The sequence below is a fragment of the Apodemus sylvaticus genome, chromosome 10 (assembly GCF_947179515.1).
Source record: "Apodemus sylvaticus chromosome 10, mApoSyl1.1, whole genome shotgun sequence".
NCBI lineage: Eukaryota > Metazoa > Chordata > Mammalia > Rodentia > Muridae > Apodemus > Apodemus sylvaticus.
The window spans coordinates 108,235,426-108,248,287 of NC_067481.1; the positions used below are offsets into that span (position 1 = coordinate 108,235,426).

At 45.7% G+C, this 12,862-nt stretch overlaps 1 protein-coding gene across 1 annotated transcript in view; it reads right to left on the reverse strand.

Moving 5' to 3' along the window:
* Positions 1-12,862, reverse strand: part of Parn (poly(A)-specific ribonuclease) — a 132,911-nt gene that overhangs the window by 31,005 nt on the left and 89,044 nt on the right. The window contains 1 exon segment of the mRNA XM_052194715.1: positions 1,852-2,020. Coding sequence (XP_052050675.1) covers positions 1,852-2,020 — 169 coding nt within the window.

Below are 12,862 nucleotides of genomic sequence, written 5' to 3' on the forward strand. Positions count from 1 at the left end.
TATCATCATGGTAGCAGTCAGTTTTCTGTTGTGATAAGACACACACCAGGAGCAAGGCAACTGACAGAGAAGTATTTACTTAGGTTTAGGAAGTCAAAGGGATTACAATCTACCACCATTTCAGAGTGAGGAAATGGAGGGGCAGTGAGCTGACCAGCTCATATGAGAGGCTAGGATCAGAGCTGCTCCCATCAGCATCTTGTCTTTCCCCAGGTGCCAAGTACCTTCTGCCTCCTTCTAGATCCCAGGCAGATACCATTCTGGGTGCCCACACGTGGGGACAGCAGGCTGAGAGTGCACATCTTGAACCTCAAGCATGAAGCAGAGAGAAAACTGCTTCGTAGTACAAATCTTTGAAAGTTCCAAACCTTCCCAAGTAACACACTTCTTCCAGTGAAGCCACCCCTCCTAAGTTCCCCAAATGGGGACCAAGCTCTCAAATGGCAGAGCTTATGAGGTGCACTGTCATTTGAACTACCACAAAACTTTAAAACATCTGTTCAGTAAGAGATATCACTAAAAATCAAATAAGCAAACCAATCACAAACTATAAGTGTTCAGTGCATATTTCTGATCGAGAATACTTAGAAGAACTACAAATCAATAGAAACAGCCAGCATGGTTTGGGGGCTGGGGAGGGATGAAACTTTATTAGCCTCCAAAATAACCCTTTTTATTTTAGAGGTTTATGCCTGATGGCCAACAAGTATATTAAAAAGGCAGCCAAGGGCTGGAGGCTGCAGTTCAGCACTGAGCCGACTAGACTCTTAGCAATGCAAAAATAAAATGTAGGCTACTGCATTAGTCACGAGAGAGGTACAAATTAGAGCCGTTATATGATGCTAGCTCACAGTCTAGAACAGTTGAAACAGAAACTGTAGCATTAAATGTTGGCAAGGATGGGAAGCAATGGAATTCACACATTACTGGTGGGCTGTGAATTTTTCTACAAAGCTCAAAGCTTAACAAACACAGAGATGCCATACATCCCTAGGTCCACATTCCTAGTCCTATTCAGTTAAAAGAAATGAAAACATGCTGACAATATTGTTTTACAGCAAATAGTCTCAAACTAGAAACCATCCAAATGTCTACCAACCCAACTAAATGCTGTACGGTCACACAAAGAATAGTATTCAACAATAAAACATTTTAAAAGTTAATGCACATAAGACCAAATCTCAAAAACAAGATTTTTTTTTAAAGAAAAGGCAAACACAATACTCTGTAATTCCTTTCTCAAAGGTAAACCAAATAGGCTAAATTAATCTTCTGTCTCTGTATCTATCTACCTACTTATTTTGTGGTGCTGGGAATGAACTTGGGGCCTTGGACCCTCTATCTATTGCCTGAGCTACACACACACACACACACACACACACACACACACAGGCACACGGCAGTATGAGTATCTACCTGGGATCTAGGAGGAGGTAGAAGGTACTTGGCACCTGGGAAAGGAAGCAACTCTAATCTGACTCTCACTGCACTGCTGGCCAGCTCACTGACCATTCCGTCTGCCTTGATGGTGATGCAGGAGAGTTAATGGGGAAAGCTGGGGTCTATATAACCTCACGAATGTAAGACAATGGAATACTCATAAGCTAGTCTACATTTCTAGCACTGAAGAGGTCTCTAATTCAAGGACCACATGGGCTACGTGGCAAGATTGTAGAAGAAGAAAGAAGAAAAGAAGCAGCAGAAACCGCTAACAACAACAACAACAAAATTGAGTGGTAATCACAGTTACTAGGGCAAAGGTATTTTGCTCACAAGAGTCAGGTACTCACACTCATCAAGGAGGCACCCAGGGGATCGCTGCTGGAGTAGCTCGCCCAGCCAGGCGCTCACCTGTTGCTGTGGTAACAGGGGCCCAGCACGTGGGGCCGCTTTCTGTCCCCCTCCTTCCAAGTGTCTTCTGTCCACTTCCTCTTGACCTGCTTGCCTTCCCGCTTCTTTCCCACATACTCAGCATAGGTCTGGATCCGATAACTTTCAGCGTACTTGCTGGTATTGACAGCTACGAGGAAGAGAAAAAAAATCCTTAGAAAAAATGAAGAGAGCAATTAGGGAAGGTGGCCCTAGGAGTCCCCAGCTCAGAAGCTGCTGGGTCTCCACACTGCTCAGCCTTCCCAGTGTGGGGGCTCTGCAAACTGGAAGCACTACACAGACACGAATGAAACCCTGATGCTGTAGGTATTTACAGCTAGCAAGACCACCTGGAAAACCTTTCATTCTCAGGCTAAGGAAAACAAGCAACCATTAGGCACCAAATGCAAACTCTCACTATTAAACACAAGTGGTGCCAAGGCTGCATGCACATTGGTATGTCACCATCAAAACAGCTCTGATCCACATTTGTGTTCCATGTTCCGTAGGCACTGTGCTTAAGTTCCATGTGTGCCCATGAGACAGGAATTGTCTTTAAAGATGAGGAACAACGTCTGGGAGGACAGCTCATCCAGTAAAGTGATTGCTTTACAAGCAAGAGGATCTAAACTCATACTTCAAGAAAACCAAAAACAAACCAGGAACAGTGGCGTGTGCTAGCAATCCCAGCAGTGAGGCCCTAAGAAACAGAGGCAGGCAGATCCCAGGAAGCTTGAAGGCCAGCTATCCTAGCCAAAATGGCAAAGTCCCAGGCCAATGACAAACCCTAGCCAAACAAAGGTGGAAGGCACCCAAGCCAAGGACCCACACCTGAGATTATCTTTTGACCTCCAACCTTCCCCCTCATCCATACACAATGAAAGATCAATGTCACAGCGGTCTGGGGTTCCTACAGGTTACTCTGCCAACACTCAGCACCAGGTTGCCCAAACGCCAGGGCCGTTCCTGATGTTCTGTGCCCCAGCTGCAGGAACTCTGTAACTTTTGCCACTTGCCTTCACCCTCCATTCCTTAAGACGGCCCCACGCCCACAGTGCACATCTGGCTACACCCTGCAAGAACACATGAACACATGGCAGGTCAGTGATGTTTACTGTTTGTTTCTAGGTTTGCACTGCTGAGCACAGAACTCAAAGCCAGGGCTCTGCCACTGAGCTCTGTACCAGCTCCGGCCTGCTCAGTGGTGTTCCAGAGGCATGCTGCTCCTTCCTTGAGTTAGTGGATGGAGCACAGCAACAGTATCAGAGTAAGGACGACAGGAGGCCTGTCCTAAGTGGAAGGCTCCATCAAAATGGGGACAGTTTGGGCATGTGCTTTCCTTGCCCACCACATGTTATCCTAACCTTGTACGGAGATGCTAAGAGCCTAGCCCTGCTGTCAGGGGCAGTCTTGGCGCCTAAGTAGCTGCCCCAGCACCGTGATGGTCACAGTTCGTATATTGTACCTGGCGGATACATGAGTGGATACGAGAAGGCGGATGAACACATCTCAGGGTACCCCAGAACTGAACACCAGGCCAGGCTTTGTGGCACAGGCTGGAAATCCGCACATTTAGAGGACCAGGACAGAGGGATGACAGCCTAAGGCCAGCCTATGTTACACAGTGAGTTCCAGGATAATTTGGCCTATAGGAAGGAGAAGTAAAACAGACTCCCATGTACCAGGAACCTTAATCCCAAGGAAAAGAAAGCAAAGTTCCAGAGGCAGGTGCTACACACTGCCAAGAGGTGACATTTTTTAAATCTTAAAATGGACCAGATTTGACTAAACTTGTCAGCACAATGGTTTGTTTCATGTCACACCTGAACTATTTAGGATCCAAATGTTATAAATCAAGAGGGAAGGAGGAGCGGTGCTCGGTGTGTAAAGTGCCTGTCGTATAAGCCAAGGACCTATATCCGGATCCTCAGCACCTGTGCGACAAGCCACGGGTGTTCGTGGGCTCCTGTCACCCAGCACTTGGCACAGGCACGGACACATGCAGATCCCTGAGGCTCACCAGCCAGCCAGACATCTTAGCCAAATCAGTGAGTTTCAGGGTCACAAGGGGATGCTGTCTCAAAGGCATAGGGGTGGAAGAGACACGCCCTCTGTTGATGGCCAGCTTCCATTCCACACATATGAGTATCCATAGGCATGCATGCCACTCGCGGCCTGTGAACACCACTCACAAAGAAAGACTGTATGTGAATGTGTATCTACATGTGTGCGTGTGGCGTGTGCATGTTTATATATGTACATATGTATGTGTGCGTGTGGTGTGTGCATGTTTATATATATATTCTTACAGAGGAAAAACTCAAATTCTCTGAGACATACAAAATTTTACTGAAAGGTTTACTATACTTTTCATAGTTAAAGAGGGAAAACACCTCAAGGTAATTAATAAAGTTTCATATTATACAACATTTCCCAAAGAAGCGGCAGGAATTTGTTAGCAAACCATGAGCTCACAACCACAAGCTCCGAGTGACAGCGGCCCACTCTGCAGAGCTGAGGTGGAAGTCAACACTGGAGTGACGGCTCAGACCGTGAGTCCGTCCTGCAGTCAGGGTTCAAGGCTCAGACTGTGAGTCCGTCCCGCAGTCAGGGTTCAAGGCTCAGACCGTGAGTCCGCCCCGCAGTCAGGGTTCAAGGCTCCCTGGTCTCCCTGAAGTTTGCTGTTTGGTTGAAAGGTTTTTCCAGAGCACTCATAATATCCCCTCTGGAGCGGAATGTGCATCGCCAAAGAGAGGAGCAGGCTCAATCAGCATCGCCGCAGCAGCTGAGGCGATGACAGGACAGCACGCTGGTGTGCTCAGCAGTAACCCCACTGCTCCCAGTCACTGAGCCCCAGCCACAGTTCCCTAACAGACAGAGAGCACATCTGAGCACAACGGGAATCAGGGTCACTTAAAAGGGGAAGCAGGTAACCGTGCGCCTCACTGCTGGCTTCACATGACAACGATTTACCAGCATTCCATTAAGTCCAGCAGCTTTGCAGCTCGGAGCCTTTAATCTAGAAGCCAAGGTCTGGCTAGGAGCCAGGCCTCTGACAGATGAATCAGCAAAAGAAACTGGCTATCAACCTAGCCCTTCAGCATGCACATGCCTATCAGGGGCAGCGTGCGTGCGTGGTCAGGGCTGCGCGGTGACGTTCTCCTCCAGGCCAGTAGGGGAACTGATTTAAGGCTCTCTTTTGTGCGCACCACTGTGTCAAAGCCAATGGGAGTCTAACACACTGGAGTCCACCCTGTCTCCCTATAGGCAAGTGAAGTTGTTCTCACATGATAATCTCATGTCTTTGGGCCTGGTCTGTTGTATTGTCACTTGGCACACATCACAGTATTTAATCTTCATAATCCCCAGAACAATGGATGTTCCAGTGACCACTGATAAAGGCGCTGATTGTCAGAGGGGCTCCACAGCAGAGCTCGTTTGAAAAACACACATGAGAACTATGTGGACAGATATTTAAAAGGGACATTCTATCTACTGTGCATTTGTAGGCAGGCATTTACTTTACTGAGGATGACAAACATAAAATCCTCTGTTGGGAATTTTAGAATTACTAAAAATGTTGAGTTCTCCTTTTTACTCACATTTAATTAACTTTTTAGCTGCTTTGCTGGATGGTTTTACGTCAACTTGACACAAGCTAAAGTCATGAGAGGAAAAAACATAAATTTAAAAAATTTTCTGTAAGATCAGTTTGTAGGCAGACCTGTAAAGGATTTTCTTAATTAGTGATTGATGGGGGAGGACCCTACCCATTGTGGATGGTGCCACCCCTGGGCTGGCAGTCCTGGGCTCTAGAAGTGAGCAGCGCCCTCCATGACCTCGGCATCAGCTCCTGCCTCCAGGCTCCTGCCCTACCTGAGCTCCGGCCCTCACTGCCTTTGATGACAGAGCATGATGTGGAAGTGTGAGCCAAACACACTTTCTTCCCCAATGTGCTTTTGGTTATCATGCTTTATTGCGCCAACAGAAACCAAACATAAGACAGTGGGCATGCAAACTAACAGGATTCACTCTGATTTTTCTACTAGCTTTTTAAATTTCTGTTAAGAACCTTGAGGCTCAGAGGTAGCACAGGAAGCTTTATGCCTGGCCCATAAGCATGAGTGTCTGAGCTCAAATCTCCAGAACCCACAAAAGGCTGAATGTCCGAAGTCCCAGTGCTTCTACGTCCAGACTGGAGGTGGGAACAGCAGTACCCCCAGAAGATCACTGACAAGCTAGCCAGACATAATGCTGTAATGATGAGGCCTGCCTCAAACAACCAAGGTTGTCCTCTGACCTCCACAGGTGCACAGCTACACTCACACACACACACACACACACAAACACACACACTTTCTGACAGATGTGGTGGTACAAGTCTCTAATATTAACACTTTAGGGACAAAGGCAAGAAGATTATTTGAAGTTCAAAACCAGCCTGATCTACATAGTGAGTTGTAGGTCAGCCTAAACAACTTGCACAGAAAACAAACAATAGGAGTAGAAAAATAATTTTATTGTCAACCAAAATCTCTCTAGTTGGCAACTGTATTATATTTATTCCTCATGAAATTGATCTACAGATTGACTGCAACATGAAGGGTGGGCATTTTAATTAAAGAGTATAGAAATTAAAATGAAAACAGCCTCCTCCCCATCAAAAAAGACAAAGCAAACACACAAACAGATCCCTGCCAGGCAGGTAGTGCGCGTCGGTAGTCTAAAAAGAATGAGGCGGGACAGTCATGAGTCTGAGGTCTGAGCGGACTTGCTTCACCAGCAGGAAACGCATTCTGAATGTTTATTTAATGCTAATTAAGTAGGAGCATAAACCCTGACTCAAAATAAAAGTCAGTGTAGTGACCAGGCATATATATATATATATTTTTTTTAAAAGGTCAATAATATAGAAGAAAAACTTTAGAAATAGAATTTTGAATTTGCAAAATGTTGAATTTTGACAGAATAGCCTAAAAAAATGAAGACCCGGGAAATGTGTTTATCCATAGGAAAAATGGAATCAGATTCCTAGTCCTATGGGGCCAAAAAATCCACTCCAGATGAGGAACTTAAATGCCAAAGCAAATTTTGAAAACCTGAAAAGAAGCTATAAGTGAACTTTCTGAGCTGCAGTCAGGAGGGACTGATGAAGATACAAAAGGCCTAAAAGAGAAGCCGAGGATGGCAACCATGTTAATGTCAAAACCAACACCAGAAGACACTATAAGGAGAGTGACGGCATCTGTGAAGTGGGAGAAAACGTCAAGAGTACATTCAGCTGGCGGAGAATTCTCTTATCACCAGAACAGAGAAAAATGTCAGCACACATTTATTTAACACAAGAAAACAGACAAGAACACAGAAAACACAGGCCTCCATCACACAGAAAACACAGGCCTCATCACACAGAAAACACAGGCCTTACCACACAGAAAACATAGGCCTCCATCACACAGAAAACACAGGCCTCATCACACAGAAAACACAGGCCTCATCACACAGAAAACACAGGCCTCCATCACACAGAAAACACAGGCCTCATCACACAGAAAACACAGGCCTCATTGCACAGAAAACACAGGCCTCATTGCACAGAAAACACAGGACTCATCACACAGAAAACACAGGCCTCATTGCACAGAAAACACAGGCCTCATTGCACAGAAAACACAGGACTCATCACACAGAAAACACAGGTCTCATTGCACAGAAAACACAGGCCTCATTGCACAGAAAACACAGGACTCATCACACAGAAAACACAGGCCTCATCGCACAGAAAACACAGGCCTCATCGCACAGAAAACACAAGCCTCATCACACAGAAAACACAGGACTCATCACACAGAAAACACAGGCCTCCATCACACAGAAAACACAGGCCTCATCACACAGAAAACACAGGCTTCCATCGCACAGGAGGCCAAGGAACACACCTCAGGCAAAAGAAGAGAAATGATATGATTTCACAGAGTGGAGCCATGTGGCTTCCAGAAGTCACATGCTTCAGAAACCAATCCAATGTGCCTTTGATTAAAGTTGATCAACTCACACTCTACACAGAATATTGCACCAATAATGAGCATTAAGAGACAAACACTAAAAAGTGAGCTATCTCACGTTCCTACACATGCACATGTGCTCTCTTCTTCCCCACCCTCTCTCTGTGTGTATTTGTCTCTCTTTCTGCAGAGTCGCAAGGAAGTTTTACTCAAAGCAAAGTAGCAGGTCAGAAAACACACTATCAGGAGTGATAGCAGGCCACAGGACTAAGAGTACACAAGGAGCAAAAGTTCTCTTTCCCACAGCCAAAAGCCAGGAACAGGGAAGGTGTGCAACCCAGAACTGAGTTACTGGGGAGCAGATTAACTACAGGATGACCTCATGATGAACGATGAGACAACACACATGGACAAAGAACTGGACCACCTTAGTGATGCAATGAGGGTGGGAATGGAAGCCAAGTCTATGACTTTGTTTTATCAAGTTCAAGAGCAAACATTTACAAGCCAGGTATAGTGGCACAAGCATCTAATCCCAGCACTTGGGAGTTAGAGGCAAGAGGATCAGAAGTTCAAGGCCAGGGTCAGCTACATACCAAGTTCAAATCCAGAAAACTATATGAGGACCCTGCATCAGACAGACAGACAGACAGACAGACAGACAGACAGACAGACAGACTGACAGAAAGACTTGGGAAACTGACACCCTACTTCACAATTTGTTCACTTCCTAGTCTACCTGCTCATTTGGAGCTAATCTCACTCAGCAGCGCAGGCTGCCCTGGGACTCCCAGTCATCTTGTGCCTCAGCCTCAAAGCTGGTGTGTTCATTAGAGGTGTGGGCCATGGTGACTAGCTCAAATCTTATTTATTTATCTCTCTTAATTTTGTTGTTGTTGTTTGAGGCAGAGTATTATATAGTCCAAGGTAACCTCAAACTCACCCAGCTGGGGATAGCCTTGGATTCCTTATCCCTTTGAGTTCTGGGATGATAGGGGTGTGCCATCATGTCTAGTATACAAATCATTTTTTTGTTTTGTTTTGTTTTTTGTTTTTCTAGACAGGGTTTCTCAGTGTAACCAGCCCTGGATATCCTAGAACTTGCTTTGTAGACCAGGCTGACCTCAAAGTCACAGAGTTTCTGCCTCCTGAGTACTAGTATTAAAGGCATGGGCCATCACATCCAGCTTACAAATCATCTTTTAAAAACTAGACAAACTCGAAAAACCAAAAAAAAAAAAAATCAAAAAACTAGACAAACATCATTATAAAAATGGATGAAAAATACACAGCACTGTATTCACTAAGAAGAGAAAGACAGAGGCACGGACCAACATCCACACAGAAGGACAAAGTGCACAGACTAAACCTTGCAGTGCTCCTGTGAAATCACCACTCCGAGGACAAGGGACTGTCCTACTAAGGAAAGCCATCCATGATTCTGCTGAGACGTGAGAGTCTCCCGAGCAGACAATGCAAGAAATACTGAGGGTCGAGATGTATATTGCAGGTGGAAGGCTCATGCTGTGAGCAAGCTCTGAGAGAAGAAATGTCCAGCCTGAGGACTGAGAAGACTGGACAGGTGAGCCCCAGACATGGTGGGAAGAGGAGGCCCGGGCAGAGCCTGAGCAACAGGCAAAGTCCTGTGTTGGCTTGGTGGGAGTGTCTGAATAATCTGCCTCATTCAGCTCCTGTCTAGGATTTGAGACCATGAGGATGCCAAGGCCATAAATAAAGAGAGAAAGGAGGGCATCCAGGCATCCAGGCAGAGGCGAGGTCACAAGGAAGACACAGATGGACGAGCAGTCCTTGAAACTAAGCAGTGTGTGGGGCGACCCTTTAGGTATGAACTATGAAAGGGAAACACGGCATGTTTAGGATGGGGGTCAAGTTTGGCTTTGAGGTACTGGGAAACATCAAGTAGAAACCAGGATGGAGAGAAAATCACTGGGAATCACTGGCAGAAACATAATCTGAGCTTTGAGGAGAGAATGACGAACAACAACGGGAGGAGCAGGCATGGGACCTGGGACATTTTGACCCAGAAGATCTAGGAAACAAATGTTATAGGATTCAAGGAAACACTGCTTCAAGAACGAAGAGTGATGTGGAGGGTGGGGAGGGAAGAAGAGGCTGGTGTACTGAGGGAGGTGGAGGGTGGGAAGGCTGTGTGGCAAGGGGGCCACTGGACACCACGGGAGCAGTAAGCTTAAGGCTGTGGAGAGACACAGCCAGAGTCACTGCTGGGTGATGACTGCAGGAAAATCCTGGATAGAGAAATCACACTGGGATGGGGACTCTGAAAGGATGGAGGCCTTCTGAAGGTGTTTACAGTCAAGGAGAAGCAAACAGGCCCAAGAAAGGGCAATGACACAGCCCTGGAGGAGGGTCAGACTCACAGCCAGGTAAAAGGAGGTAGAGGAGAAGGGAGGCAGAGGTGCACAAGAGAGGTGGGCTGTTCCTAGAGGAGAGGAGATAAATATTCCTTAAGTGTGAAGATCATGGGGCTGATAACTTGGTGGGATCCTGACAGAGACAGTGACTTCAGTTTAGAGACAATTCTTTTTCATCTCACATACTCTTACTACAAAGTAAGTGGCAACTATTTACCAAGAAAATTCAGAGGCTTACAAGGTTGCCATTTCGGGGTGATGCCACACTGTAATGTCAACTCCTATCTCACCTCCTAAGTACTGGAATGACACTTTCTTTGGCTGCTGACAGATTTTTACAAACCCTCAACCTGGTTGATGCATCAGTTACTCAGAAACCAGCCAAATAAAGAGGTTCATAGATACTGAGCAAGCTCCCTTCAAGGCTGGCAATGATGTCAAATATAAGCAGGTACATTTAGGAGAAGGTTTACAACTATTTCTTAAACAAACAAGTCACTTTCAGCTTTTCAAGATGAAACGTACTACAGACAGTCATGGAGCTGGCCTGGCTTACATGCCTTGTGTTAAAGGGTTCTGAGGTTAGAGCTATGGCTCCTGGGGCTGTGTGCCTTTCAGTCCCTAGGAAACCAAGGCACTCCCTTAGGCAGAGAAGTATTCAGGCCGCCCGTGTTTCTCTGAGTCCTTTAGAACTCATCAAAGCATGTAGAACTGTGGCAGGACAACTAACCTTACACATTAATCATCATGCCCTCCCATATAGCTTGCTGCTGCCATCATCCTGGCAACCACTGCATTGTTTGGATGACATAAACGTGCCTCAGCCTAGTCTTGCTGCGATCCCTCCAATCCAGCCTGGTTTTCATTCCCAGCCATATCAGGAGATCCTGGTTCAATAAGGAAGCACTGGTGCTTATAATACACAACTAAAAATAGGAGTTTGGTAAGTAGTCCTGACAGCCAGCTGGAAGACCTAAACACTTCATGCGAGAAATTAAGACTGATGTCTCAATTCCACAAGAATGATTTAAGGTAAAACCAAAGATTGCCAAGATCCTGTGTGATGACACTGAATGACACAGGGAAAATCTGGGGAGACCGGGGCTCTGCGCGGTCGTCATGCTCTTTCACAGCGGTCTGACATGTGTGATGCAAGGGAGACGAAGGGATGGCAACCATGGTCTACAGAGCTGTCACCACACCTCACAAGGGCTGTGCTAGCCTGCAACACAGCTACTATGCTAGCTTTAGACCTCTCTCATCTCTAGCCCCACATCCAGGAAAGCTGTCTTGAACAGAAGGGAGCCTCCCTCAGGTTATGTAACTTGCCTGCTGTCACGGCCTCCACCCAGACTGGCCCATCATTGACCTGGCAGCATACACTAATGTGACTGGAAGACTCCTACATCAGCGCAGGATTTTTCATCTTTTCCCTTCTTCTATCTCTTTGCTAATGCAGCTCTCAATTGGCATGAATTTCCTGACCTATTCACAGGCCCTGACTCAAAGTTTGAAACATACCAGACCCACTGATACCCATGATCCAACCTAGGACTTGCTATTAACAATGTTTTGTGTTCTAAAGGGTTAACCAACAAAACCCCTTTAGGATACGACCTACTGAAGTGCTGGACCAACCTGGTTCTATCTTAAGACTAGAAGCCGTCTTACTGAAGGTCAAAATAAGTTCATTCCTGTTTTCTGGAAAATGGATTTGACCGGGTCTTGACCCATTTTCTGGAATTTGACAAGTTCCGCACCCTATATACCCTGACCTCCACCCTGGTAAGATGTTCTGCCCAATAATTTTGAAATGTTCAGTTACATTCCTATATAACCAAGATTTTCCCCAGAAATCTCCCAACCCTTATAAACCCCCTAGTCTTGAAGGGATTTTTGTGCTATATATATCCCACTGTTTGATTTTTTCAAAATCCACTTTAGGGAGATAGCCCTACCTTGACAAAAAAAATGCAGCTTGCTTAATTTAACTAAAGAACCTGAGTACTGATCTTCACTCCTGTCCAGGGGGTTAACAGGAGTCTGCATCTAACAGAGCCTTGCTGGGTACGGCTGCTTTAGTTCAGTGGCACCTTAGCAGCATACAGAAGGCATGGGCTCAATCCCCATTACCTCAAGGGCAATAATATAGGCCTCAAATTAGCCTAGGATTTTACAGATTACAAAGGCTAGGTCTTTAAAGTTGACGTGTTTACATAACATATACACATGTGGAAAGCTGTGTAAAACACAGTGACCAAGCCTGTATTCCTTCACACTCCTTTCAGTTCTGCTGCTGACACTAGGTGTAGACAAACACCAAATATAAAATGCACTGCAAGCACTCTGGATTTGTAGAGTTGCTTACAGTCATGCGTCTGCTACAATATCAGCAATGTTTTGACAAAGTATATGTATCATTACTTTCCAGATCTTATAAACGTACTGAATAGAAAATAACCTGGGTAAGCAGTCATCTGTAAAAATCAAGTTTCAATAGCTGTTTATAAGCTAGTGGAGACTCACCAACATGTTCCCACAGATGCTGGAATGTGCCTTTCATCTGATAAAAGGATGCTTTCACACCTCAAGACT